Source organism: Verruconis gallopava, assembly GCF_000836295.1.
Source record: "Verruconis gallopava strain CBS 43764 unplaced genomic scaffold supercont1.41, whole genome shotgun sequence".
In the NCBI taxonomy this organism is placed as follows: domain Eukaryota; kingdom Fungi; phylum Ascomycota; class Dothideomycetes; order Venturiales; family Sympoventuriaceae; genus Verruconis; species Verruconis gallopava.
The window spans coordinates 168,583-193,990 of record NW_015622177.1 but is presented as its reverse complement, the minus strand read 5'-3'; the positions used below and the strand labels follow the sequence as shown (position 1 = coordinate 193,990).

The 25,408-nt window shown below is 51.0% G+C and overlaps 9 protein-coding genes across 10 annotated transcripts; 3 read left to right on the top strand and 6 right to left on the bottom strand.

The window, feature by feature from the left end:
• Positions 1-2,095: 2,095 nt before the first annotated feature.
• Positions 2,096-2,590, bottom strand: PV09_08487 (uncharacterized protein; the record flags this gene model as incomplete). Its single annotated transcript, XM_016362399.1, has 3 exons — positions 2,096-2,221; positions 2,439-2,488; positions 2,554-2,590. The coding sequence occupies 3 exons, from the start codon at positions 2,588-2,590 to the stop codon at positions 2,096-2,098; spliced, it is 213 nt and encodes a 70-aa protein (XP_016209847.1).
• Positions 2,591-5,897: 3,307 nt separating this feature from the next.
• PV09_08486 (uncharacterized protein) lies at positions 5,898-7,448 on the bottom strand. Its single transcript, XM_016362398.1, has 2 exons — positions 6,490-7,448; positions 5,898-6,417 (listed from the first exon to the last, which is right to left on the bottom strand). The coding sequence occupies exons 1-2, from the start codon at positions 7,423-7,425 to the stop codon at positions 6,115-6,117; spliced, it is 1,239 nt and encodes a 412-aa protein (XP_016209846.1). The 5' UTR covers positions 7,426-7,448; the 3' UTR covers positions 5,898-6,114.
• Positions 7,449-7,999: 551 nt separating this feature from the next.
• On the bottom strand, positions 8,000-10,239 carry PV09_08485 (uncharacterized protein; the record flags this gene model as incomplete). Its single annotated transcript, XM_016362397.1, has 8 exons — positions 8,000-8,485; positions 8,541-9,021; positions 9,074-9,183; positions 9,250-9,607; positions 9,678-9,771; positions 9,835-9,953; positions 10,014-10,081; positions 10,147-10,239. The coding sequence occupies 8 exons, from the start codon at positions 10,237-10,239 to the stop codon at positions 8,000-8,002; spliced, it is 1,809 nt and encodes a 602-aa protein (XP_016209845.1).
• An 823-nt stretch (positions 10,240-11,062) lies between these two features.
• On the top strand, positions 11,063-14,176 carry PV09_08484 (uncharacterized protein). Its single transcript, XM_016362396.1, has 2 exons — positions 11,063-13,123; positions 13,201-14,176. Exons 1-2 carry the CDS (start codon positions 11,782-11,784, stop codon positions 13,971-13,973), a joined length of 2,115 nt encoding a protein of 704 aa, XP_016209844.1. The 5' UTR covers positions 11,063-11,781; the 3' UTR covers positions 13,974-14,176.
• Positions 14,177-14,753: 577 nt separating this feature from the next.
• Positions 14,754-15,227, bottom strand: PV09_08483 (uncharacterized protein; the record flags this gene model as incomplete). Its single annotated transcript, XM_016362395.1, has 1 exon — positions 14,754-15,227. One exon carries the CDS (start codon positions 15,225-15,227, stop codon positions 14,754-14,756), a length of 474 nt encoding a protein of 157 aa, XP_016209843.1.
• A 2,880-nt stretch (positions 15,228-18,107) lies between these two features.
• On the bottom strand, positions 18,108-20,312 carry PV09_08482. 2 transcript variants are annotated; one of them, XM_016362393.1, is made up of 3 exons: positions 20,042-20,312; positions 19,255-19,797; positions 18,108-19,198 (listed from the first exon to the last, which is right to left on the bottom strand). In XM_016362393.1, the coding sequence occupies exons 2-3, from the start codon at positions 19,483-19,485 to the stop codon at positions 18,179-18,181; spliced, it is 1,251 nt and encodes a 416-aa protein (XP_016209841.1). In that variant the 5' UTR covers positions 19,486-19,797; positions 20,042-20,312; the 3' UTR covers positions 18,108-18,178. The 2 variants fall into 2 exon arrangements, with proteins under 2 accessions (XP_016209841.1, XP_016209842.1); XM_016362394.1 differs by having other exon boundaries at positions 18,108-19,797.
• PV09_08481 (uncharacterized protein) lies at positions 19,834-21,554 on the top strand. Its single transcript, XM_016362392.1, has 3 exons — positions 19,834-20,604; positions 20,687-20,912; positions 21,031-21,554. The coding sequence occupies exons 1-3, from the start codon at positions 20,534-20,536 to the stop codon at positions 21,091-21,093; spliced, it is 360 nt and encodes a 119-aa protein (XP_016209840.1). The 5' UTR covers positions 19,834-20,533; the 3' UTR covers positions 21,094-21,554.
• Positions 21,555-22,536: 982 nt separating this feature from the next.
• PV09_08480 (uncharacterized protein) lies at positions 22,537-24,455 on the bottom strand. Its single transcript, XM_016362391.1, has one exon. It carries the CDS (start codon positions 24,298-24,300, stop codon positions 22,792-22,794), a length of 1,509 nt encoding a protein of 502 aa, XP_016209839.1. The 5' UTR covers positions 24,301-24,455; the 3' UTR covers positions 22,537-22,791.
• PV09_08479 (uncharacterized protein) lies at positions 24,173-25,353 on the top strand. The gene is made up of 3 exons (XM_016362390.1): positions 24,173-24,814; positions 24,882-24,943; positions 25,016-25,353. Exons 1-3 carry the CDS (start codon positions 24,743-24,745, stop codon positions 25,101-25,103), a joined length of 222 nt encoding a protein of 73 aa, XP_016209838.1. The 5' UTR covers positions 24,173-24,742; the 3' UTR covers positions 25,104-25,353.
• The last annotated feature ends 55 nt before the right edge of the window (positions 25,354-25,408 follow it).

Here is a 25,408-nt window from a genome sequence, read left to right as displayed (position 1 = left end):
GGCCGAGGAGCTATTTGTGCGAGTGATGGAGACGAGCTTGAGGGTGCTTGGCGAGGAGCATCCACACACGCTGATCAGCATGGCCAATCTGGCGTTGACGTACAGCAATCAAGGCCGATGGAAAGAGGCCGAGGAGCTACTTCTTAGGGTGCCCCACGGTAGCAGTATATACCGTACCGTACCGGAGGATAAACGGTATACCGTTTCTGGTAGTTGTTTCTGGTAGTATTGGTGTCAGAATTCACTAAGAAAATGATAAAAATTTGTAGATTAAAATTTTAACATTTATATATTATATACTCCTAAATAACATTGTTTATATTTAATATATATTATTTAATTTAATATATTTCCTTATTTCTTAGTAGTACTGGTTATAGACTACACTACATTATCCTCTAAATAATATATATTAATGTCATGTACGGCGTGATAACGGGGTGGCAAAGGCGCCATGACAGCACAGGGATCATAAGAACAACACATACTTGCAGATACCTCGAGCTTGGCGATGTATAGCTGGTGCGGTATTAAGGCACACGTGACTACTCCGCACACATGTATTTAAGGCAGTTCAGAGAAGAGACTCTCAGGAGCTAGCGGATATTCTTGAATCAACTGTCTATCTCACACTTCTATCACCAATCCCTTACAGATGTTGTGGCGGAAGTACTTGTACGGGAAAGACCAACGTCGTAACTTTGATTATCCAGTTGCGAAAAGTGCTCAATTCAGTCATGTGTGTATTAGCTATAGGTGCTATATATAATGCAAATGTTCGCGCAGCACATAGAAGAAGGGAAAATAGTTCTTCTGACAATAAATATCTAATACCCCTTGTTTTTACGTTTCTATTATGAGAATAAGCTATCTACAAGTTGCTTCAGGATTGAAACCTAACAACGAACAACCCAATCCACCACACAATCAATGCAACCTTTTGCCCCTTAATCGTTTCCTTTTTCCTCTTTGTACGCTGCATAACAGCGATTCCTTTGCATGGCCTAGCCTAACTAGGCACCTACATGTGACAAAGACCATTTTGATCATTCTTAGCAAAATGAGCAGAATGAGCGCTTCAGCCAATCACGTTAAGTTAGGGGATGTTGATTTCATAAGCAGTATGAGGCTATAGGGTATACGAGTCTTTACAGTCTATAAAAGGATGTTGTACTGGGGAATATGCTTCATACTCTGAAGGGCATCACGTGACCTTGGAGCTAGGGCCTTAGGCGTTATATGATATGGTAGGGATATATAAGAAGAGGAGAATAACGGAAATAAGAAAAAGGCGAGGCACCAGAAAAATATCAGAACAACAGAGACCAGCTTTGTTTTGCCTCATACAGAACTTTGCTTTGCTTTGCCCTGCTTTGCTTTGCCTTACCTTTACTTTACTTTCCCTATTTATTCTATCTTACTATACCCTTATCCTAACTATCTTATCTTACTCCTAAGCTCCTTTACAGTTCCCATCTGTAGGAGGCTTCTCTCTCTCTTGATTTCTCACCCTCAGGAAGGCCTTGATATCGAGTGTCCTACCCCCTGACGTGGCGGTCAGCCTAAAAGCTCTACAATATCCTTTTTCCATCTTTGATAACTTCATTGAAGTGGGGAGGATGATTTCGCTCAAGGAATCCAACTGTCCAGCTCTTTGCTGTATCAGCTGCAATAGTGCAGTAGGCTGAACTAAATACTTCCTCCATCTTTTGAGACTCAGCTTGCCAGTCCTCTTCAGAGCCTTGGATTATGCAAATCGCATCAATCCAGAGGAATGATATTCCTATAGCTCGCACAACCTCGACAGCAAGTTGAAATGTTTTTGGTAAATCATTAAAGCCAAACCCCTTTAGTCTGTCCTTGCAGTTGTTCAGAGTGGTACAATATCGCTCTATCTGATCGCGTGTGGGATTTCCCCAACAATGTGAAAGAGCAATATACCTTTTATCCCCTAGAACAACGATCTTTCGAAGAGACTGCTTAGGTTTAACTTGGAATGAGCCTGTCTCTACAATCTTCACTGTGGGCGAGTTAGTAACTCAGACGTCGAGAAGCCTTGTCGGCCAAAAACGATGCTTAGGTTGGCCTTGATGATCTACATCGCAGTATTGAGCCATCGCTTGAGCAGATTGAAATAGTGCGGTCCGGGGGCATCAAATGATGGCGGCACTCTCCCGACAAGCTGGACAGCTAGCTCATCCTCCGCTGCACTCCATTCAGTCTAAGTGTGTACGCATTGTCAGCTTCTGTTTTTACTCGTCAATTGCATCAGTCAACTCACTCGCTAAAGCACCAAGCACGCCCCCATCAGCACTCGTTCTTGCTTGTCGATCGCGTCCGTCAACTCACTTCCTACAGCACCAAGCACGTCCTTGTCAGCACCTGATAAGGCTCGTCGATCGCGTCCGTCGACTCACTGCCTAGAGCACCAAGCATACCCTCGTCAGCACTCGTTCTTGCTCGTCGATCACGTCCGTCAACTCACTCGCTACAGCACCAAGCACGTCCTCATTAGCACTCGTTCTTACCCGACGATCGCCTCCGTGAACTCACTTCCTACTGCACCAAGCACGCCCTCATCAGCACTCATTCTTACTCGTCGATCGCGTGCGTCAACTCACCCACTACAGCACCAAGCACACCCTCGTCAGCACTCGTTCATGCTCGTCGATCACGTCCGTCAACTCACTCGCTACAGCACCAAGCACGTTCTCATCAGCGCTCGTTCTTGCTCGACGATTCCGTCCGTGAACTCACTTCCTACAGCACCAGGCACGACCTCGTCAGCACTCGTTACGGCTCGTCGATTGCGTCTGTCAACTCACCCACTACGTCACCAAGCACGTCCTTGTCAGCACCGCTCTTGATCAGAAATCGTATTCGTCAGCTCACAAACTATATTGTAGGTCAGATACGAAAATTAGGTTGGTCTTGATCACATGCCTCCCTTCTCTCAGCCTCCCACCATAATATGTTGCCTTTAAATAACATTTACAGTCCACAGTATGTACTTAGGTTGCAAACCAGAAGTAAGAGCGAACTCCTGTCACGGAACCACTAGAAGTGATCTGCTCAAGTTATCACGTGAGGTAAACTGATGAGGCTATCAACTATCTATTCAGTTGTGCTGTACTGAAGTATCGTACAATAATCAAGACGTTGCATGAAGAAGGGAAGGCCCGAAGTAGTTCTTGCTGAGAATATAAAGGGGGCCTTATCACACCTTTCCTAATTGGGATTTGGGCGCGCGCGCGGTGAAATCGAATTAGGAAGTCAGTTTAGTTCAGGAGTCCAGTTGGCCAACGTTAGGTAACGTTGGGTCACGTTAGGTCATGTTAGCTGATGTCGGTGCTGCTTTAATCAGACAGGCAACAGGATGGTGCCAATCACGTGTCATAGGGGTGACCCCATGACAACTCCTAAGTTAATAGTGAATCAAGTCAAAGACCGAATTTTAGGACATGGGTTAAGGCGGGGCACGATGGCTCGTATCTCGAATCCAACACCTTGGTTGCTTGACGATCCTTCCGCTTTACCCCAGCCCTTATCTCGGCAGGCTCAGAAGGAGTTTGAAGGATTTTAGTGCAAAAAGTCTTATATAATAGAGTAAGTTATACCAAGCGAAGCTTGTAAATAAGCTTCGAGTGATTTTAGTGTTCAAGGCCTTACCCGATAGGGTAGGGTATAAACGTTCTCTGATGGTCTGAAACTGTTGCTACAAGTTTTCTGCACACATAAGTTACCATAGTAAGATGTATAAGTTGCGAAAGGAGAGGTGGTTTTGCAATTAGGCTCATTAAGTATTATCCTTATCCATTTTAGGTCTGATTAATACGCACGGGCCCGGGAACAAACATTTGAAAGGCAACTGCATACTTCCTCATTGGACCGAAGGATGACGAAAGTGCAGCTGGACACAGCGGGATGTTGCTCACACGGCGGCACACGAACTGGTTCGACCCATGCTAGGGTGAGACATCTTCAAGCACTTAATTCGACATGCATATTCTTGAAAAAGCAACTCACATTTATACAATGTCAGTTAGACGCAAGGCGGCCGGGTGTGGCCTCCCTATTAGAGCGGACGGAAGCCCCAACACCGCGATTTCAGGACACCTGTGAAAACGCTCTCCGCTTATTGCGTGTAGCGAAGCGAAGGCTGCGAAGCCCCCTCGCGCTCCAGGTACGCTGTCAACGACCAACGACGTTTGTTCACCGGAGAGAAAAACAATCGTCTGCATCGTGTACAATTCTCCCTAGCCCGGTGGGCGCAGCTCACGGGCGTCCTACCCGCCGTTCAAGATTAAAGTGGCAAAGGCTCGAGACGTTCCATGTCAGCTCGTCTTATTATTGGAAGACGCTTTACATATAGAGATGAAAACCCATACAGTATCCTAGTTCTGTTTGCGTCGACCGTAACGCACTCTTTGTCGCCCCGTTCTTTCGATCTGCGCCTCAAAAGCGGTCAAAGCTCCAAGGATTCCCTTCCTGTGTTTTGGCTCCAATCCGGTCAAGGAGTTGTTGGTTTAGGCCACCCATCGCTTTAGAGCACAGTTTGGGCTACGATTGATATGCATTAATAATAACACACAACTAAAAAACAATCAACTGAATTATCCTAAATATACGTCTTTAAAGTGGAACTATTCTAGTAGATATATTACACAGCTCTAGCGTTGTAGGCGGTATGCGAGAGAATTTGTGCTATCTACGTGAAGAGCTGTCAGAAAAGATGGAAGAATAGTATTCAAAGAGACAGCCTTGTCGGATATCGCTTGCAGCTCGCGCAGGAAGATCACTTCTCAGCCCCCACGAGCTTCTTCCACGTCAGAGGCGTGCTTACCCCACAGCAAGGATATCATGATCCGCTGAAAAATGTTGCTATTAAATGAGCCTTCTCGGCCTATAGTGTGCAATTAAGCTGTAAACCACTGGTCAAGATGTAATCCTTAAGTAAGCTCATATGGAAATAGGTCAAAGACATTTCGATAGTTGAGGTGTGAGTCAAGACGGGGGAGGGTGTATAGTTCTATCTCGAACCTATCGTGGTTTCTTGGCGATGCTTCCTCTTCGCCCTAAGTAAGTTAACGGAGAAACGAATTTCTCACGTGAATCTACCCTGTAAGTTAAGTCAACATTCACTTACTTGTACACAGTAAGTTATCGGTGTCACTTGTCCTCGGAGGTCATGTCCTAACTAAGCTAGTAGTTCTATATTGCCTTATTCAAATGGGGAAAGGAGCAGTGAGTGGGACCTAGCGACGCTGTACAGAGTACTCTCTTACCTCGGAATAGTAGAAGCTGAGCGAGAAAAATGAGACTTCAAGTCAGTAACGAACGGGGAGATCGAAACATGACAGGATTGGACTCGGATTTTGCTTTGCCCAGCTTTGCTTCTCTTTGCTTTGCTTCGCTTTGTCAGATAATTATTTATTAACGTTCGTAGGCCTAAGGACACCTTACGTTCTATATACTACTTATCTTGTTTAGCGACCTAATTCATTATACCTCAATCCCTTTTCAGCCAGTTCGTATGCCTAAGCTCGAAGGAATCGCCAAGTTCTCGGGAGCGGCCCTTAAGGGACATCGAGTGTCCAAGGCTCCATGGAGTTTAACCTCGAAACTTACGCGGCTTTATATGATGGGCAGCGCAATTCATGTCCGACTGACTAGCGGGAGCTAGGGACAGACTTTAGCCACATGTAAATTCTACTAACGGAGTATAGCACTACTTGCAAGGGTGTACATGGGATGTTCTCGGGACGATTCTCCGTTCATCACAAAAATCGTTCACGCAGGGTCCACACTTGATTTGGTCCTTGTGATCTATACGATCAGGATGCAGCCGAAAGCACGCCCTTGCGCCATCCCAAGGCCATGGAGTTATAAGACAGCTCGGATGGACTGCTTGTCGCAACGTAGGATTTCTTGATAGTGTTCTGCCTTGACCCCTTACACATACATTCCTTGGACCTACGCGACTGTCATGGGGTCACCCCTATGACACGTGATTGGCACCACACACGCACTTATCCATTGACCGAGCATATGACAAGTGGCTAGCTGGCAGTTGTGCTGATCATTCTTTATCGAGATTTGTACCCCGTATATACATCAACCTAGGCTCACACCCTCACTCGCGATCAGAGTCTCACCCGACTGGCTGGTCGGCTCTGTTTGCGTTCCAATATTATGCGATGTCGTTGAATTAGCCTTCATCAACTCCCTGTGTTTCTGACGTTCCTTGTCTTGCGTAGCAGACATGTATCTTGCGTAATTAAGAGTAGCCAATATCATCATGACCGACACCGCTAGCGCTGTTGCGGCTCGCCGAGTAAGTACCCAGCGAACACCCTCAACCTCTGTCTTTGCATCGGAATTGAGCGTTACTGTGATCTTGTAGTTGAGTTCTTGGATCTATGAGCGTCTTCAAGTTAGAACATCATAGGAAAGACGGCAAGTAGCCATTAACAGAGGAATCGCACATACTCTATTCTCCATGTTTCGCTGCTCTGTTCGCACCGTCATTTTGCGATCGTCAAACATGCCTTTGAGCTCGTCTCTCAACCCACTGATCTCTTGCGTGATCTTCTGACCAAGAATATCAACCTCGTGCTGCAGAAGCGCCCTGCGTGTCCTATTCTTGTCGAGCTCACCCTTGCGATTGTTCTCGATCTCCGTCTTGAGCTCACTGCACGCCGCACGGAAAAGATACATCCCATTCTCCACATTTGACTTGGAAACCAAACCTCGTCTGGCTAGGTCCATGTTTTCGGCGAGTATTGTACGAATGGCTTTCATGATCGTGGTTGACTGCCCATTTGTGAAGCCCCCGCTGTTGAGTTTCTTAACTAGGCCATACGTGTCGAAATGGTGTACGTACGGGGGAGGTGCTAAATGCGGGGGCTTATCATTTTCTGAGTTCTTAGGTGGAGGCATGTTAAGAACAGTCTCGAGTGGTTTAGACGATGTTCCTCGTAGTTGGCTTTGGGGACCAGGTCCACTAGCGTCTCCGCTTGTCGTATCTTTGTCCAAAGTCTGCGCAGTCGTACTGAAATTGGTAATATCTTCTGCTTCCACATGCTCGGTTTTTTTCTTGCTGCCCTCAGCCTCTTTGATATATGGTGATGAGGTCTGCTTCTGTTCTAAATCTTTCTTGCTTTCGGCGGGTCGTGGAGGAGTATCGGTCGTTCCGCTTCGTCCTTCCCTCGGCTGGTTATCCAAGAAATGCGCAGGAGGTTCGTTTGCGGTGCCATATCGCCTTTGCACACGACTGTCATCTTCACGACAAACTGACGTGGTGAAATTCACCCCACGAATACGCCGCGGTCTGTCTCGCACAGAGGTCCGTATTGGTCCCTTTTCGACAGCATACACAGCCCTCAAGCTGAAGTGAGCCATCGATGGTAGGCTGCGTGCCGACATAGCTGGGCGTAGTCGCACTGTCGAAACTCTGCAGCTTCAGATTCCCATCATGATCATCACGCCGGAATCGGTCAGATCAACAATGCCGAAAGCGGCAAGTCTAGTCACGTGAGAAGATCAGAATGCTTAACTTAATGCTAACTTAGTTTACCCAAAAGTTAACTCTATATGGAGTCACATAACCTGAAGGTGTGATAATCTACCTTTCGCAATCTGCAATCACGTATTGTTCGCTCATCACCATCGATAATGGTCAGAGGAGAGAAAGCATTGAGGCAATGCAGGAGTCATTGCGCTAGCAAAATTATTGGGACAAATTTTATTGAGGATGAAGAATTCTCTTCAACACATCAAACATGCAAAACCCAAACCTAATTTGTACTTAAATACGTAAGAGACTCAAGGCTCATCCACAGTAAACACCAATACAGCAATTCACGAGAAATAAACTATGCATAACGAGTGGGTAGGGTATCCTACTTTTCTCTCACCTATTCATCTTGCATTGTCTCCATCTCAGTTCTCGCCGCCTGCCTTTATATGTCCGTTCCTTTATCGTAATATCGTCAATGCACTAGTACCGTCTAGCGCTTGGGTCATACGTAGGCCGCGGCGAATACGGCACCTTGTTCTCGTGAACGTTGAGAGTGGTAGAGTTCTTCTCCATAGGCGGCGTGCTGACATACTCACGTCCCTTCATCTCTTCGAAGCTAGAGTGTTCCGATTGTGCAATCTCACGAATATTGTGGTCGACTTCGCCACCGTGGAATATGCTCCTTGGATCCTGGCAAGCTCTGATGAACCAAGGCAAAGTGCCAGCAGGCTTATATGTCCAATATTCTTTGTGCTCTTCATCTGCCGGGATAATGTTGCCCATGGACACAATACGAGTGATCCAGGTCATTCCATTCAAAACAGCATAGGTAAGCAGACCGGCAATCAATCCATAAGCAACTGAGTAAGAGAACGGCATAAACAAAAGCGTGACGAAAGCTGGTACGGCATCACCAATGTAGCGCCAGTTGATAAGTGTAACCTGTCGCATCATCATGCACCCGACCTTGGCGAATCGTTAGCGTTTTAAGACTAGGAAGAGTTGTAAGTTTAAAACTTACGATGACAAGGGTGCAGCCCGTGGCCCACGGTGGGATTGAAGCAAAAATTGGAGCAAAGAAAATGCAAATAAGGAAGCAAACACCAGTTGTCATGGCAGTTAGACCCGTCTTGCCTCCTTCAGCAATCCCCGCACCAGACTCAATGAAAGCTGTAACTGGCGAGCTACCTAATAGCGCTCCGATGGAGATGCATAGCGAGTCAGTGCAATAAGCAACCGTGGAACGCGGAAAATCGCCAGACTTTGGATCCACGACACCTGAAAAGCGCGCCATACTGTATAAAGTGGCCGTGCAATCGATAATATCAACATATAAGAATGTGAAGAGAGCGAGGGCGAATTGGCCTGGTGCTTTCATCACGTTCCAGTCGATCGCGTTTAGCGTGTTTTGAATACCACGAACGCTAACAACTTGCTTGAAAAACTCAAAGCGCTCATTCCCCACGCTGGTGTATGGGAAGTACGTAAAACTCGTTGGTCGGCTGAATGGCGTTAGTCTGACTATTTCTTGCTCATGCGGACGTAAATACGTACGGCCAGGAGATAATCGAGACCACGGCGATACCAATGACGATCGCACTCTTCACCTTGTACGACATGAGGTATGCAGTCAATATGCCACCGCATAAGAGGCCAATCCAAAGCTAGGAAAGTACCGAAACATTAATTTTCGTTCTTCCCAGAGTGGAAAAACATGAAGTTTGACTTACTGTCGGATTCTGCATTTTGTGTGAGTTGCAAGCCCCGGTGACATCGTCCAGATATTGTTCAGGACAGCCACCAATATCGACAACGGTCGCAGTAGCACCGCCAGTGATCGCGCCAATACCAGAGGAGTAGGAAAGGCCAATCATGGACAGAAAAAGGCCAATGCCGCAACCACTGGCGATCTTGATACTGTTCGGTAGTAGACGAACAAGCCATTGGCGCATACCAGCAAGTGCAAGAAACATAAAGATGAATCCTTCGATAAACACAGCGCCAAGCGCCAAACGGTAGGAGATAGGTCCCGTGCCGTGAAATCCAACAACTTGGTACGCAAAGTAGGCGTTAAGACCCATGCCGGGGCTATAGCGCATCATCTCAGCACGCTTTTCTACCAAAGACTGAGTAAGACTTGGAGGAAGAATCAACTTACGCCAGTGCTACCGGAAGGTTAGTCATGAAGCCGAAGAGGAATGAGGCAAGACCGGAGATGGCTGCGGTGGCAGTGATCAGGTCACGTTTGATATCTATTGCGAAGATTAGCATTTCTTAATTGGTCGCCAGAGTATCTGAGATGCTGTGCGACGGACCCAGCAAACAGAGATTGTACTCATCATTGGTAGCACAGGTTGGGTCCTTCGGGTCGTTGCACACACAGGTTCCCCCGGAGTCTGCGAGAATCGATGCATTGACTGAGATAATGTATGCCCTTGGACGACACGAGTCAGCGCAGGACGGAAGAGAGAATCTATGAAAGTCAACACCTTACATGGTGAAGAACGTGGTTATGCCTGCACGTATCTCACGCAAGAATTTGGTATTAGGCACTTCCTTCTCCTGTCCGGCAGGTGTTAAAATCCTATCGAAAGAAACCTAAAGTTTTTGTGCGAGGTAAAACTTACATGGCCGCAACCTTCGAGGCGGAAGATCCGGCCAAAAGTTGACCTTCCGACATAATTGTCGATCATGTCAATTCCCTTTCTCAGGGCCGCCATGGTAGATGCAGAGGGTGTAGAGAATGGGACGAGAGAGATGAGGAGTGAAAGCTGGGCGGAAGAAGACTTGTTCTTGGTAAAGGAGAAGATATGAGATTAAGAAGGCCGTGGCCAAGACGCAAGTAACCGCGAAGATTACACAGAGTCGGGACGCAATTACGGACAGGCAAGAGCAGACAGTCCCCGAATAGGCCTCGCAAATGAAGCCGAACTCAGGTGCAGATATGAATTCGAAAGCTTAATGATTGCGAAATACCAAGGAAGAGGGCGATCATATAAAGCCAGGACGTACGAACAATTTCACACGACAATTCCGAATCAGGATGCGATATGTCCATGTTGTCAACCATGCACGCCACGGCAGCCATTGGAAACACAACACACATCCCTGGACAGCAGACCAAGCAGCCGGACGCCATGCCTGGGGATCCTCGTGCAAGTCTAAAAAAAATGGCCCTAGAGGGGCTGGAATCTGACTCGAATGCCTGGTCATGCAAGGGCAGACGACCTGCAGCACTCTACCTCACGAGCCGACAAAAGACGCGCCGTACGTTTCGACTCCAGTAGGCGAGCAGTCAGGCGACGGCGGGGTTCCGCTGTGGGAAGAGCGTGCCCAGATCGATTCAGGGCGACGTTATCGCGGCGCCGATCTCCAGCAAGTTAGCGTGGTGGTGCAGCAAGACATGCGGTGGTGTTGAGAAAGACTGGGGAAAGGCGTCGAGTATCGGAGCGCACGAGTCAAGCGGTGGTCCAAGCAAGGGAGGCTGCTCCGATGAACTCTGGCATTTGCGCCAGGCGTGAACAGATCTCAAACGTCCATCGCCAGCGAACAAGCCGACAGCTCTGTCGCTCCGGCTCTGCTGCCTCACTCCCGCGCCAGGCCGGGCGGGCAATCTTGCGAGCAGTGACGCCTAGTCATGGTGCTTCCTTGCGCAGCAGCATCCACCATCTCGCCGCCCCTACGCCACGGACCGGACAGCTCGCAGCCCGCATGGTGCGATGGCCGTTTCTGAATCTCTCCCGTCCCAGCAGCTCATAACGCATGCTGTCTTGGCTCGTTGCGCCTGTGCTTCGTCATTTGTGCTACAACGCGATGCATCCCAGCTTCTCTCAGCCGTGCAAATTGACTATCTAAAGTCCCATGCTCGAACCGCCACCATGGCCATGCCGCGTTGGCCAGATTTTTAAGCTTTCTTCAACATTACTGTATCCTAACTTTCGAGGTTTATTTCTAATGCCGCCGCCTCGCTCCGAGGCTCCTCTCAGGGCTTAACTGCTGAGGGCTGCCGTCGTCGTTTGACCACGCCCCTGTCGGTTCGGATACCCACCGCTCAGTAACTCCACGCGGCGATTGACTTCGCTTTCTTTGGTCAGCCCTCCTCATTGTCCACACGAATTTTTGCCCCAAAAGCGCTTTGCCGACTCTTGTTCCATTTCTTTCCGGACTTGCTCGCCCATGGACCAGACTTGAATTCTGACCGCTTTCACTATTCTCGACCTCGCAATCCGCCGGCGCGTTCGTACCGTGGCCCTCGTGCAGCAATGTTTTCCGCCGATCTATCTTGGACGGACGATACTGTGGAGAAAGTTGGCGAACGTCGGCAGCGACGCGCTAACAAACGGGAAAACTCGATCTCAAGCTCCAACTCTGGCTCCAAGAAGGATGCCAAAAATGCTCCCAAGTCCGGTCACGCGACCAAGTCCTCGATGGGCTCTATTACAAAGACAATATCATTTTCGAGTGTAAAGGGGTCCATACGGCGACCATCGACAGCCACTTCGGCACTGCCTTTCAAAAGCGCTTCTGTCACTATCATTGACGCGAGCCTCCCGCACAGAGACTACAAAGATCCCGCAAATCAACCTGATTATACGTATTCTGCCTCTCTTGGAACAAGGCTACCGTCCGGGGCTCCGATCGAGACACCCCGTCTTCATAACTCATCTTCCAACTATTCGCTGCCAATTCGTTCACTCAGGCCTCAACACGTTCCAATAGAGGAGGAACTTCCGAGTCGATACGCTTCGCCGTCCCCTAAAACGGTTAGTCAGCACAAAGCATGGTCGTTCAAAAACAGGTTTGAAGCCGAAGACATATGTCAATCATATGAGCAAGTCAAGGATGAGATCATTGCTTTGCAAAATCCTAACGCCAATTTGTCGCACGCTGAGAGGACGTTCCAACGAGGGTACTCCACGTCACGGGGCCTGCCAGACCTTCCGGACTACGATGAAGCATCAGTTCAAGAGCCTGTGGAATTGGCAGATAATGCTGCCGGTCGTCCACGCTCAGTTGCGAGTCAGCACTTGCTGTACTCAAACGATGAGACACCCAAGACAAAGTATGTGCTTCCCCACGCTGGACTTGAGCCAAAACTGGAACTACCCTCTATCTTCCACCCACCAACCACTCAACGCACGGGACAAGGTTCAAGCACGTCGATCACTCCAAATAAGAGTGCCATTCAAAACCATGCCGCGCAAAAAGTCTCCCAATGGACGCCTCCAGAGAGCTGGGATATAGTCAAATCGCAGGTGGAAGTTCGCAAAATTCTCGACTCTGATTCGAGCACAGACGACATGGTCGATGAGCATAGGCAAAGTATGTTTGTTGGTAGCCATTTCCAGCGTTTCGTGAGACGTATGGAATCTGCTGGGCCGCGCATTATCCTTGAACGTCTCAAAGAAGAGTGGGATCTGCCCGGGGACCGGGCAATGAGTGACGAGCTGCAACTCGAAAAACATCTTTGGGCCTTGACGGCCTTGCAGTTGCAGAGCATGGATCGATTTGCCAGACAAAATTACTCGCCCGTTCCAACGCACCCACTTCCACCCTCGACTCCAAAGCGACGTAGGAAGATTCTTGAACTAGACGGACACATCGGTATGTTGCAAGTTTGTCATCAATTATTTTTTTTTCTTTTTTTTCACGTTATCACCTGTGCTAATTCGTCCAAATAGGGGAGATTTATCAACTATCTGCCATCTATCCAAACTCGAGAATCTACCACCTTACGAGATCATCGCGGAGCAGCAGCATTCCATTACCGGGCCAAGCAGTGCAACATGAAATCAGCTTGGGTAGTCCGAACGATAGTCTCGCTAGTGCGTCCAAGTCAGCTGCAACAGGGGTCCTTCCCTTGCCCTACGCAAATGCATCCATGCATCATATCAGATCCACGCGACTGGCAACTTTGGTCTCTGCCTCTCAGCTACCATCGCTCTTGGCTGAGTGCCACCGTGTTTTGAAACCAGGCGGCGTCCTTGAGCTCCGGCTCATGGATGCAACTCCTGACCGACGCAGCATGGGGCCTCTTCTCGCGAACTGGCTCGAGGAGAGGCTGTTGATAGGACTAGAGGCAGACTTCAAGTGCCAGCGGCCGGTCACGTTGGTCCCCAAGTGGACGCGTGACGCTGGATTCTTGCCTCTCCGTGTCAAGTCGGACGAGGCAGACGGCGTTGAGCCAGACGTGCTGAAGAACGACCACTTAATGGCAAGATGCTTGCGACTACCGGCAGTTGCAGCAAGTCCTCATGCCGGCGAACGTGATATCGCTAGTCAAGTTGGCGTTTTGGCCAGCAGAGCACTGTGGAAAGACGCTTGGGGAGCGTACATTAGCGACGGGTTCAGCGAACACTGGTGGTGGGAAAACCCAGAGATCGTCGAGGAGTGCAGGGAGTGGAACACGACGTGGGATGTAGGGACCATGTTTGTGATGAAAGAAAGGTCGTGATGGGAGGGTGCTTGGCTGGAAACAGATTTTTTGGCTTTCGAGCATCCGTCCGGTACGGGCTCCTATCTTCTTTCACTTTCTCCTGTGGCAAATTTTTGTCTACTTGCTCGATACCTGCATGCTACTTTGTTGAAATCATGACCAACCCAAAAAGCCATCAATCGCCCTCGTTAGGAGATTAATACCAAATGTTCAAGTAAATCGTCATGTTTAACATATATCGCTATTGCATTTCTTCTACAAGACACAAGAACATCAACGATCGGCTCTGCGCGATAGTGTTGTTCCTGCTGTTTCTGATTTGTGTTTTAAATTTTCATTCCGCCGTTCCCCGTGGCAGATCACCGCTCGTTGTGCTCGCCAATCCGCCCACACGCATGTCCCCCGAAGATCAAAGGGGATCCGCTTCTCACAGCACGCTTGCGGACAGTGACTCGGATATCAAAGGGTATGAAACATGCTCTTCTAAAGATCAGCGTCGACTTCGCTGAGGAAAGTGCAGAAACGCTGGGCGGATACGGTGCTCCCGCTGCAATGTTTTGAGTCGTGGTCTGCACAGGAGACGCCGGCGCCAAAACGTATGCAAATCTTCCCTCTGTCTGGAAGCGATGTCCAGTGACCACGCACATGCATCACGCATTCTGACAAGAGCGCCTGGTCTAGCCTTGCGTTGCTTGTTCAGGAACAGGACAGGATCCTGCAGATCAAAATGTCAGCCGTACGTGGTTGAACATTAGCCTGGTCTGAATGTGGGGGACTTCCAAGCCCCCAAGGCTTAGGCTAAGTCCCGCCGGGTACAAACACTGCCTGTGCGTTATTCTCGGCGATTTCTAGAAGATGTGCCTCTGATTGGAAGAAAGACTCGAAACAAATCTTGACGTACGCTCTCCTCACTTCACGATCAAGCACCACGGCTTGAGGCGCAAACGAAAACGATGCGGACAAGGGTGGGAAATGCTGTTGGAAGCCGTTCTTCCTAGCCCTGACCGTTTGCGAGTCACGACTGAGCAGTTGAGAGTGGCCGACATCGAGCTGTTGCCAAGTCGCGTCGACTATGAACGCTGCAGCCCTCTTTGGCGAGACCGAACCTTTCCCATGAGTCGGCGTGCGTGCTGCAGCTGTGATATCAAGACGCGAAGTGGAAGAGAGGGCTTGCGCCACAACGTGGTCTCCTCGGTTGATGCACTGCTTGTGACATGCGCCCCGGAGCCATGATTGCTGCCACGAAGAATTCGACAGGATCGGATCCTCCATTCTGGCTCTTTCAGATGCGGTCGATAACACGATGACAACGGTTCAGCCTTGTAGCCGGTATATATATATATATATTTGCACGATTTCCCGCCGCAGGCGCACAAGCTTACCAGCGACCAAGCAGTTCAAAAAAAAAAAATCGGTTGGGACCTCGCATAATTGTGAGCATAGTGCCTCAAACAAACACAACGCGACATTGTTGAATGTGCGCTCTCGTCGTGGTCATGGGTGGATTTCACATCCTTGGCTCTCATCGTCTGACGGAATTCGGCAGTGGAAGCTTATCGAGCTCGTGAGCAAACCAAAACAAGTACTACACCATGTGAAGCAAACTGTTAGACAGGACTCCAGAACGCACAACGTTTCTCACGCCAAAACGATTGTCGGTGGTGGACGATTCGAGACCGTTCGTTCAGCCGTCTCATTCCAGAGTGTGACGCTTTGATTTGACGAAACTATGCTTAACTGCACATCACGAGACTGGTGATAAGTCATGCACGAAGAAAGTACCCCGCCACTAGATGTTTTTTTCCTGAGATACTGGACGGAGTGTAGAGCCGATATTGAGACGCCAATCTGGCTCTCAAACGATTAAAATCTACTAATGGGGCACCTTGCAGATTATCAAACAAACTAGCCATGCATATCCACGAGAGGATCCTGAAAACATTGGGGCTGGATGCGTATCCTCCATGGGGAATTCGATCGACAGCATGGATATCTGACTGGATGGACGACATGATGTTCAGGAACAGGAAAGCTCGGAGCAAGGAGGCGGCAGCATGTCAGGACAAGCGTGCTTGCAGTCTTCGCGCATCAGATGGGGGCTTTTGGGCAATGAGCTCTCCGCATGTCGATCGCTTAGCCGGGTAAGACTGAGAAGAGCAGGTTTTTTTCCGGGGTGTACGGGAATGCCGGACTCGCTTAGCTAGTGGGAGGGCACGTGGCCATGGGGGTGACCCGGGCCAGCCGTGACAGGGCTTGGGGGGCTGATTCGGGGACACTGAAGGGCTGATCACAAGATCATGTAAGACGACTTGAAGTGGCGGACTCGAGAACGCCCCAACGTCAACAAGAGGTGTGTATGAATCAGAGAAAGTTAACCAGCTGCAGACGACTGCTTCGTGGTGTCCTCGCTTGCGAACACGACCTGAAGCTGATAGAGACGACCCGCCATGGCTCTTCAATCAGCCTCGGCATAGCAATGAAAATAGTTGCTCTGACCAAAAGCACAACCAAGCCCTCCCTCGGCGAACGCCATCTCGTACGTGCCCTTCTGTCGATCTGGAATTCTGGAATCCTGCCCTCAGCACGTACGCACACAGCTTGCCTGGAGGCACCCACAGCATGACAGTATCGTGATTCATTTCGCTATAGTGATCGCGTCAGCTCATAGCTCCCCTTTTGTTTTTTCGCGCTCTCTGCGCAATACCTGAACCCTCTAAAAATAGGGTTTAACCCTACAGCCCATCCTCTTGTGCTTGATCGTTGTCGACGCTGAAGGGCAGGATCAAACACGGGATGAACCTCTTTTTCTTGCTTGCCCTTCCCGCACGTTCGATCGCTTATTTGGAAGGGCTCGAGGTCGTTCGTTAAGGCAGATCCTTCGTCCAGATGTCGGCACATACCGGTGAAGTGACATCTGATTTCATCTGGTTGATTATTGTCTACGTCAGCAAGCTAGTTACCATAGCTTGGTTATTGTTTTGCATGGGATGCGGAGGCAAAGAATTCGATCCTTCGGTATTGCCTTCGCAATACGTCAAACTAAAGTTCATATTGCTATTGGCTCCTCTTCCCCAGCTTGGCTGCACGTATTTCTATTGTCTTGTAGGCGGCGCCAGTTCAGCTTCTTTGCGCAGGTTAGGATCTCATAATTTTTGCCAGGTTAACTTCGCGGGATCTGTGAGTCCTCCTAAAATCTAGTTCTTCAATGTATTTATGTTCAGTTCTAGCAGTGATGGCATAGTTCTCCGATATTATGCTTGTCCGCGATGTTGGAAGGGGCTACCAGAGCGAGCGGTTTCGATTGTTTTGTCTCCGTGCATTTCTCCTTTACAGATTCAATTAAGTAGGAGTAACCTTGGATAAGGTACTTTCGCGGCTTTGGCGAGATCAAAAGTTGAGCTTTATCTGCCCCTACTACGTGTCTTGCGTATGTCGAGTTGCAGTGAAATTGGCAGAGCTGAACAGCCGTTCACTGACTATGCATTGTCCGACGTCGAACGAAAAGGTAAGTAGCTGGCAGCTCCTTTGCTAAACATCGGCTGTGTCCATCGATATGGATCAGTCATTTCCACCTCCGCTCTGCCAGCAGCCAGTTGAATCGGTTCTTCTGTGGGGCTCTTCACGAATATCACTCATCTAAGATCTCATCAATTGCTGCGTATTTGAAGCCCATTACAACCTATTCCTTCAAAGTCTATGCTCTCCGTCCTGCGCTGTTTCTCCTATATATTAATGTCAGTGCAAGTCGATTCACAGTGCTATCATCACTCGTAAGAAGTTGCGCATATTATCATGCTCTCTTCTTCGCCTAAACCCGGATGTCATTGTTGTAGGCCCGACCTGTGACATAATCTGATTTTGATCTTTGCTCACCTCTCGAATCTGTTGATATCAACTTTATTGTGTTTACAGGAGATCCGTGAATCAGAACATGAATGCACTTGACATTAAACACGGTCAAAACTCGGACAAGTTGGACAGAGTGAAGTCATTGGAAGCAAACGTCCAAGGACTTGGGTTCCGTGAAACTAGCCGCTGTGACAAGCGGTGAAGATCGTGTCACAAGGCTAACAAATTGCATGTTAGACGAACAGAAATGGGTATCGGGAAGCTCAAAATGAGGAAAACTCAGGGCTAGGTGTCCCGATAACCTGAAAAAAAAAACTATGAAGCATTGTTTTGTATGTTCCCTAGATATCACATTAAAAGACAAGATTACTTTCTTATACCCACTCAATGGGCTTCTTCAGCACATTCAAACATCGTTCCTCTCTACTCCCAGGCTCCGGTTTGTGCATATACTCCCAACGAGCCTCGAGCGGCAGACTCATCAAGATGCTCTCGACCCTCGCGTTTGGTGTGTTCAGCCCAAACGACGTGCCACGGTCGTATACCAGGTTGAACTCTACGTAGCGGCCGCGTCTCAGCTGCTGCCACTGCTTTTCCTTCTCGGTAAAGGGCATGTCTTTCCTGCGCTCAATGATAGGTACGTACTGCGGTAGGAACGCATTCAAGCAGTCCTTTACGAACGCGAAAAGCTGTTCCTGGCCCTTTTCCGTAGCGTCCAAGTCGTCAAAGAATATGCCGCCAATGCCCCGGGCCTCAGCCCGGTGCTTGTTGTAGAAGTATTCGTCACACCACTTCTTAAAGCGCGGGTAATACGCTTTGTCGTGCTTATCACAAACGTCCTTGATCGTCTTATGGAAGTGTATGGCATCTTCGTCGAAGACGTAGCTGGGCGTCAAGTCGCATCCGCCGCCGAACCACCAGGCATTTGAGGTACCGTCCGGATTCGCTGTCTCGAAATAACGGTAGTTGAAGTGCACTGTGGGTGCCATGGGGTTGCGTGGGTGCATGACCACGCTCAAGCCTGCGGCAAAGAAGTCAAGGCTTTCAACATCCGGATCTATGGCTTTGTGATCGGCGCGCATGCGGAGGATGGCCGGGCGTGGCAGCTTGCCGTACACGACGGACGTGTTCACTCCAGCCTTTTCGAAGACATTGCCCTCCTGCAGAACGCAGCTGATGCCTCCGCCACCGCTGGGCCTGTCCCAGGTGTCAACCTGAAACTTCTTGCCATCGATTCTTTCTATCTCCTTGATGATCTCCTTTTGTTTCTCCTTGATCAAAGCTTCCATCCGCAGTCTCATAGCCGATGACTCTGTGATTCCGGACTCCCTCTTCGAAAGGGCATCGCGGTCGGCGAGCGAAGGCTCATCCATCAGCGGGCGACCGCCGCTCGTCTTCCAGCGCTTAGCAGGTCTGTCAACGGGGTGGAGGAGAGGGTGTTTCATAGTACCAGATTGAGGTTATAAAGCATAAGACCGATGAGCGGGATACCAAATGCAAGGGCTGTCTGGGCAGATGGCTTCCAGAATACCGAATTCTTCGACGGCTGATGCACTCTGGACGACGCGGTGTCCGAGAAGAAGCTCCGGGAGAGTGGAGCTCTTCTTCTCGAGCGTCTGGAGGCGCATTGCACGCATCTTGTAATGAGAGGCTGCCCTGCAAGAGGGCGACTGGTGAACATCACGGTAGAGAGCGAAATGTGGTGTGACACAAACACGATATCTGGAGCATGGGTCGCAGAAGTGGCGTCAGCGCGAGCGGGCGGCAGCGAATCAGGAAGGGCAGAGATGTAATGAAGGCCAGACAGAGCGTGGTGCGATGCAGCTCAGAGAGCCATGTCAGGCCAGAAAGACGTCACCGAAGACAATCCGTGTGTTCTTGCGACTCCCCAAGGATGCGAGCTCGGCCATCGGCAAGAAACCTCAAGAGGCGGTCCAGAAAAGAGGTTAGCGGATGACAGTGGCTGTGCAGGGGAGTGTGGCGTCGGCTATGTCTACAAGAAGAATGAAGCGTCAGTCAAAACCCAGCACCTGCGATGCCCAAATCGGACGACGACTGGACGACAGCTGGCCGGTGAGATGCGAGCCATTTGCAAGCAGTCGTGGATCAGTACACGGGCAGGACGGCCGTGTCAGGTCTGTACCCAAAGACAAGAAACGGTCTGAGTCACATCAACGGTGTTGAAATTCAGCCGTCACGGGACGGCAGCGGCTGTTCAAAGGGAGGATGCGACTGACCCTCTGGACTGTTCGGTGGCGGGCACATGAGTAATACCGAGATTGTCTGCTGTCTTGGTCATCATTGTCATCGTCCGCGTCAGATACGGAGAGCGCCCAGAGGCAGCAGCCCGTGACGAGTACATCTTCTCCCCGTTTCCCGTGCTCTTGTACGTCGGGTTCAGACACAGAGAACACAAGGACGCGACCACGGAGTTCCAAGCGTGAACCAAGGTGTCTAGACGATCAGGCTGACCGGTTGTTACGTGGTTTTGTGGTTGGTGATCTGCTCTCGCTGCTGGGTGAGAGATCCTTGACCGCCCCTCACTGCCCGGAAGCCCAACTTGTCCACACGTCGAGTGCACGCCCTCCCCACCAAGGCAGCAGCTCCAACCCTCCGCCGCCCATCCACCCAACATCCACAACCTGCAAACTCCTACCGTTTCGCACCCACAACGCACCTTGCACCGCTCCAAACACTCTCTCCAGCATTCTTCGTCAGATTCAGGCGCCATGCGATCCAAGTTCAAGGACGAGCACCCCTTCGAGAAGCGCAAGGCCGAGGCGGAGCGCATCCGCCAGAAGTACGTTTCCCCGGCTCCGTTGCCTGCAGCAACAGCAAGACGCACACGGCGACCGAATGACTGACTTGCGTGAATGAAATAGGTACCAAGACCGCATCCCGGTCATCTGCGAAAAGGTCGAGAAGTCGGACATCGCAACCATCGATAAGAAGAAGTACCTCGTCCCTGCCGATCTCACCGTGGGCCAGTTCGTCTACGTGATCCGCAAGCGCATCAAGCTGTCGCCCGAGAAAGCCATTTTCATTTTCGTCGATGAGGTGCTGCCGCCCACCGCGGCGCTGATGAGCTCCATCTACGAAGAGCACAAGGTACGTTTTTGACGCTCCTCGCCGACCAGCCACCCCACGTAGCGACGCTCCCGAGCGGCCCCCCCCCCCCCCCCAACGTATCGTAGGAAGGAGGCAGGCTAACGATACTTTTTGACAGGATGAGGACGGCTTCCTGTACATCACCTACTCCGGCGAGAACACCTTCGGTGACGAGCTATAGAGCCGCGCTGTAGCCGGTAGGCGAACGCACCGGGTGACCGACCAAGGGAACACATACGATACCTTCCACGGGTGAACGACGGATAAGCGAAAGGTGATCACGGCGGCTTCGGGGCCGGGCGGGCTGGCTGGCGTTAGGTTTGGGACTTTTGGGCATCCGATCTATCAAGAACAGAAACAGACTCTCCATAAACAAATCTCGCAGCACTGTGCTTGTTTCCTTTGACTATCCTGTTATAGGCGGCCCCGGCAGCGTACGGAACACCCGTGCACAAGCTCTTCTACTGTTAACCCCGTAATGGTCTTCCTCCTGTCAGAGCGTACCCGCGTGGCTAATCGACTTCATTGTCGCCCCGCTCGGCCGTGTATACAGCCCGGCTACAGAGCGATCCGCGCGGACAAGACAGATAGCTGGTCGTCATATTCGTAGCTGAATCTGAATGGCTTTTATCTTACCCTCTATCTCTACTACCGAGCTTATCAGAGAACACATGTGCATTGTAAATGTGAGATCCGTGACACTCCCAGCCCAGCAAGAACGCTTGGTATGCCGTGCCCGCAACATGCGACCCAAAAGATTGAGGCTACGAAGGCGTGCAGCATCGAGGTGTCCGGCACTGTTGCCTCCCTTTGGCCATGCAGATAGACCTGCCTGCTAGCTTCAACGCGCGGTTCCTGCATGTTTCGTTCTGCACAGGGCGGAACGGAAGCTCATAAGGGCGGGCGTCGAATCTCCGAGGCCCAGAACTCTGCTCATCGGACGGATCGCCCCATCCATCTTGGCGAGTCCAGCCCCAAAAGAGAACCTCGTCGACCGAGCCTCAAACCTTCACGACAAAGTTCCGTAAGGAAGCACAAAAAGTCCATCTAGATCTCGTGGAAAGAGGCGCAAGATCGTGCGACGATGGTCGTCTACCGCTACACGTACATTCTGTCCAAGTATGCTCACCCTCTTTACATTCTCCTCCCCCTTCCCCCCCTCTTCCCCCTTCCTCTGACGAATTCCGGCATAGCTTTGCCTTGCGCTTTGCTATGGGACCGCTAACTTGACGTGCTTGACTTTTTTGCAGACGACTGGATCCCGTGTTCGCCATCGCGATGGGCTCCACTGCGGCTGCTCTACGAATCAGGAGAGACGAGCAGGAGAAAGGCCATACGATGCAGCAGACGGTGGACACGCTGAGAAGGAGAGTGGATTTGGCGTGGAATGGTTTCGGGAACAAGAGTTGAAAGCGACAATACGAACGTTCGCAATTGGGCATGTAAAATGGCTGGCGAGAATGCTGCGTGTGGCTTGGAGCGAAAAGGAAGAGTTTGGCAACTTGCTGAGCGCGCTGTCGCCATGTTTACCAGCGACGTTTTGCAGAGCTTGTGGCCACGACAGTTTCCACTCGTGATCATTTGCTGGCAAACGCTGCTGTCCAGAAGGCACTCTGAGCATTCGATCACAAGTCGTGCGGTGCTCTCCGCGTTTGATAGGCAGAGCCGCTGTCACAGATGATGCTTTCCGAAGAAACGAGGCGAGCATGCCGGCGAGACAATAAAAGGCAAAAGTGGAAAATCGAGGCCGATAGTCTTCAAGTCTTTGGGCAAATCCGAGATCCGTGCAGAGACGCCGCTAGGGCAGTCGCCCATGTAATGGCTACTCCTTTGACAACGACAAAAGCGACATTGAAAGCGAACGTGTTGCAAGTCCCGCTCATCCTCCCTCCTCGAGCTTCATCTCGTCTGCCGCGGGCTCGCGTCCGAGAAACACAAAGAAGGGGACCTTCTCCCTTGGGTGTCTGCCACTGTGAATGAGCTCTTCCTCCCTCACTTGCTCCTCCTCCGTCAGATTGACCTCCGCGTTCTCGCCACCGGCGGCCCGCCAGCGCATGAAGTACTGCGGCAGCATGGCCTCCTTGACGAAAAGCTTGTGGTCCGACGTACCCCTTTGAATGACCTCGTCCATGGCCTCGCGCTTCATCTTGCCGCCCTTGCTTTCGACGTACGATTTCATCCACGACTTTTCGATGCCGTCTCGAAGGCACTTGCGTCGAAGCTCAATGTCGATCTGCGCTGCCAATTTACCCCTTCGCGATATACTTTTCCCATCTTGACCTTCCGTCAGTGACGTGATGAGCTCCGCTACGTGATCCGCCTTTGGCTCCTCCTGCTCGTACCGCGATGTCCACTGCACGAAGAACGGATCCGGTCCGATGTGCAAGACAGCCCACAGAACCCAGGGCGTGATCGGGCAAGGCGTGTCGTTGAGCCAATCCGTGTACCAGATGTACTTATCTCTGAACTTGCCAGGGTAATCAAAGTATCTCGACAGCTTACGTGCCAGCGCCGTGTTGATGACGGCCAGTGCCGAGTTCGCCGCCGATTCAAAACGCGGGTGGTATCGGATTGCCTTGGACAGTAGACGAATGAGCAGCATGTAGCTTGCGGCGTCGGCTTTGCTCAGCGACGCGATGTACTCGCGGCGACGTGTCGCGATCATCTCCTCCTTCTGCGAGATGAAGGCAAAGTCCTGCGTCTCGCGGCCCTTGCCCAGCGCGAGACGGCTGTGCAGTGAGCTTTGGATATGTGACCACGTCTGCGCGTTGAATGAGTTGGCCAGTCGGGTCACGGGCGGCGAATACACAGCCTGGGAGATGTTTGACAGCTTCTTGACGATGCACCAGCCGTTCGCGAGGCGGGAGCGCAGCTCGTCGCCGAGCGGGTCGATGGACATGATAGAGCTCCATCCCAGAAACTTGACGGACCGGAAGGAGGGGCCTTCAAGAAGAGTCGCGGCCAGATACCGCGGGATGAAGCCCTTCAGCCAGCGCAACGAATAGTCCTCTCCCGCAGACCAGTACAGGTGGTCGTTTTCCGGCCTTGGAAACGTAGTCTGGGCCACCTCGGGCACGATGGTCTTCTCATACGCCGAGATGGTGTTCTCAACGTGCCGGCAGGTCAGTCGCAAGTTGAAGATGTCGAGGATTCTGCATCTCTGAAGAACAAGGATGACGACGTCGTCAGGCAACTCGTGCAGCGCCATTCCACGCCTCGTCTGTTGACTGCTGACATGAACGCGCACAAGGCCAAAGCGCGCGCACGGTGTTGATCTGCGCGGTCGCCTCGTGAGTTGGCTGATACGCAGAGCAGAAACAGATTTGGATCGATCAAGCGCCCCCGCCTTTGACGTTTGCAGCCAGGAACTGAACCACCAGGATGGCATCAAGACTTGTCTACTGTTTCATGCAGCAACTTCCGGGGATAGCTGCAGGCGGCCTTCCAGAGTCCAATTGGATGTCTTTTCAAGGCCTGTTGCTTAGGATAGATTGCAGAGATGCGAGTTGTCGTCCTCAATCTGGCGCACTTGGCCATGTCCGGGTGCTGTGAAGCTTCCCCGACCAAGTCGCTGCTTTGGCACCCACCTCATCACACCGCCGTGGCCCGTTAAAACTGGAAAAGCGCTATCGCTTGCTCGCCCCTTTGTGAGGAGGGGAAGAAAAAAAAAAAAAGCAAAGATCTTTGCTATCTATTTAACAAGCTCCTCGTCCTGCCGCTCATCATCCCCGAACCTTCAGGTCAACATTACGTCTGTATCAAAGTGCTGAGCCCACCAAGCCCCTCCAAACAGACTTGCATCCACACCAACGCTCACGCAATCCGAAATCATGGCGAAGGACGGCTCCTCCAGCAGCTCTTCCCGCGGCTACAACGTCACCAGCAGCGGCACCAACAGCCAGGTAACGTAGCTCGCGCAGCGACACGGCAAGGTCGGCCTTCCCACAGCCAAGGCTCATCATGACACAGGGCAACCACTACTGCTCCCGCGACTACGGCAACGGCTCCAACAGCTACCACTACTCCAACAGGTGAGTGTGCGCCCGCTCTACCCGTTTGCACCGGCTCCTCTCACGTGCCTTGCTGACCTCCCCTGCTTGAAGCAACGGTTCCTACTACTACTCCAACCCGAACGGGTCCACGTACTACAACAGCGGAAACGGGTACTCTCGCTACACGCCGGGCAAATAGACGGCCTTGATGCACGCGCGTGCGGCCAGGCTGTATTCATGCTCGGGCTCGAGGCGTCGGCGGGGACATCTCTGGATCGTCGAGAGGCGGAGAAGGCGAGGGATTAGAAGGCAGGGGCTGAAAGTAGGTGAAACAGACGCGGCTGCTGATTGCGCCATCGCGCCAGTCCTATAGCAAATTCAACCGCTGCGTATTCTGTCGCAAAGCGTCGCCCTGTGCCTCTCTCGACCGCCAGGCGGATCTGAGCAGACTTGGTCTGCCCTGTTCCGCCGCTTGCTTACATGTGAAACCAAGACCTCCAGTCC

What these genes read in the sequence shown, in the direction of transcription:
- PV09_08482 (XM_016362393.1), bottom strand. Translation starts at nt 19,485, where the DNA reads ATGTTCACCAGTCGCCCTCTTGCAGGGCAGCCTCTCATTACAAGATGC. An exon ending in TGCTTTATAACCTCAATCTG is followed by an intron (nt 19,199 to 19,254) that starts GTACTATGAAAC and finishes AAGCGCTGGAAG; the next exon opens with ACGAGCGGCGGTCGCCCGCT.
- PV09_08479 (XM_016362390.1), top strand. Translation starts at nt 24,743, where the DNA reads ATGGCGAAGGACGGCTCCTCCAGCAGCTCTTCCCGCGGCTACAACGTC. An exon ending in GCAGCGGCACCAACAGCCAG is followed by an intron (nt 24,815 to 24,881) that starts GTAACGTAGCTC and finishes ATCATGACACAG; the next exon opens with GGCAACCACTACTGCTCCCG. An exon ending in AGCTACCACTACTCCAACAG is followed by an intron (nt 24,944 to 25,015) that starts GTGAGTGTGCGC and finishes CCCTGCTTGAAG; the next exon opens with CAACGGTTCCTACTACTACT.
- PV09_08486 (XM_016362398.1), bottom strand. Translation starts at nt 7,425, where the DNA reads ATGTCGGCACGCAGCCTACCATCGATGGCTCACTTCAGCTTGAGGGCT. An exon ending in AGCGAAACATGGAGAATAGA is followed by an intron (nt 6,418 to 6,489) that starts GTATGTGCGATT and finishes AGACGCTCATAG; the next exon opens with ATCCAAGAACTCAACTACAA.
- PV09_08480 (XM_016362391.1), bottom strand. Translation starts at nt 24,300, where the DNA reads ATGCCATCCTGGTGGTTCAGTTCCTGGCTGCAAACGTCAAAGGCGGGG.
- PV09_08481 (XM_016362392.1), top strand. Translation starts at nt 20,534, where the DNA reads ATGCGATCCAAGTTCAAGGACGAGCACCCCTTCGAGAAGCGCAAGGCC. An exon ending in GCGGAGCGCATCCGCCAGAA is followed by an intron (nt 20,605 to 20,686) that starts GTACGTTTCCCC and finishes TGAATGAAATAG; the next exon opens with GTACCAAGACCGCATCCCGG. An exon ending in CCATCTACGAAGAGCACAAG is followed by an intron (nt 20,913 to 21,030) that starts GTACGTTTTTGA and finishes ACTTTTTGACAG; the next exon opens with GATGAGGACGGCTTCCTGTA.
- PV09_08484 (XM_016362396.1), top strand. Translation starts at nt 11,782, where the DNA reads ATGTTTTCCGCCGATCTATCTTGGACGGACGATACTGTGGAGAAAGTT. An exon ending in TGAACTAGACGGACACATCG is followed by an intron (nt 13,124 to 13,200) that starts GTATGTTGCAAG and finishes TCGTCCAAATAG; the next exon opens with GGGAGATTTATCAACTATCT.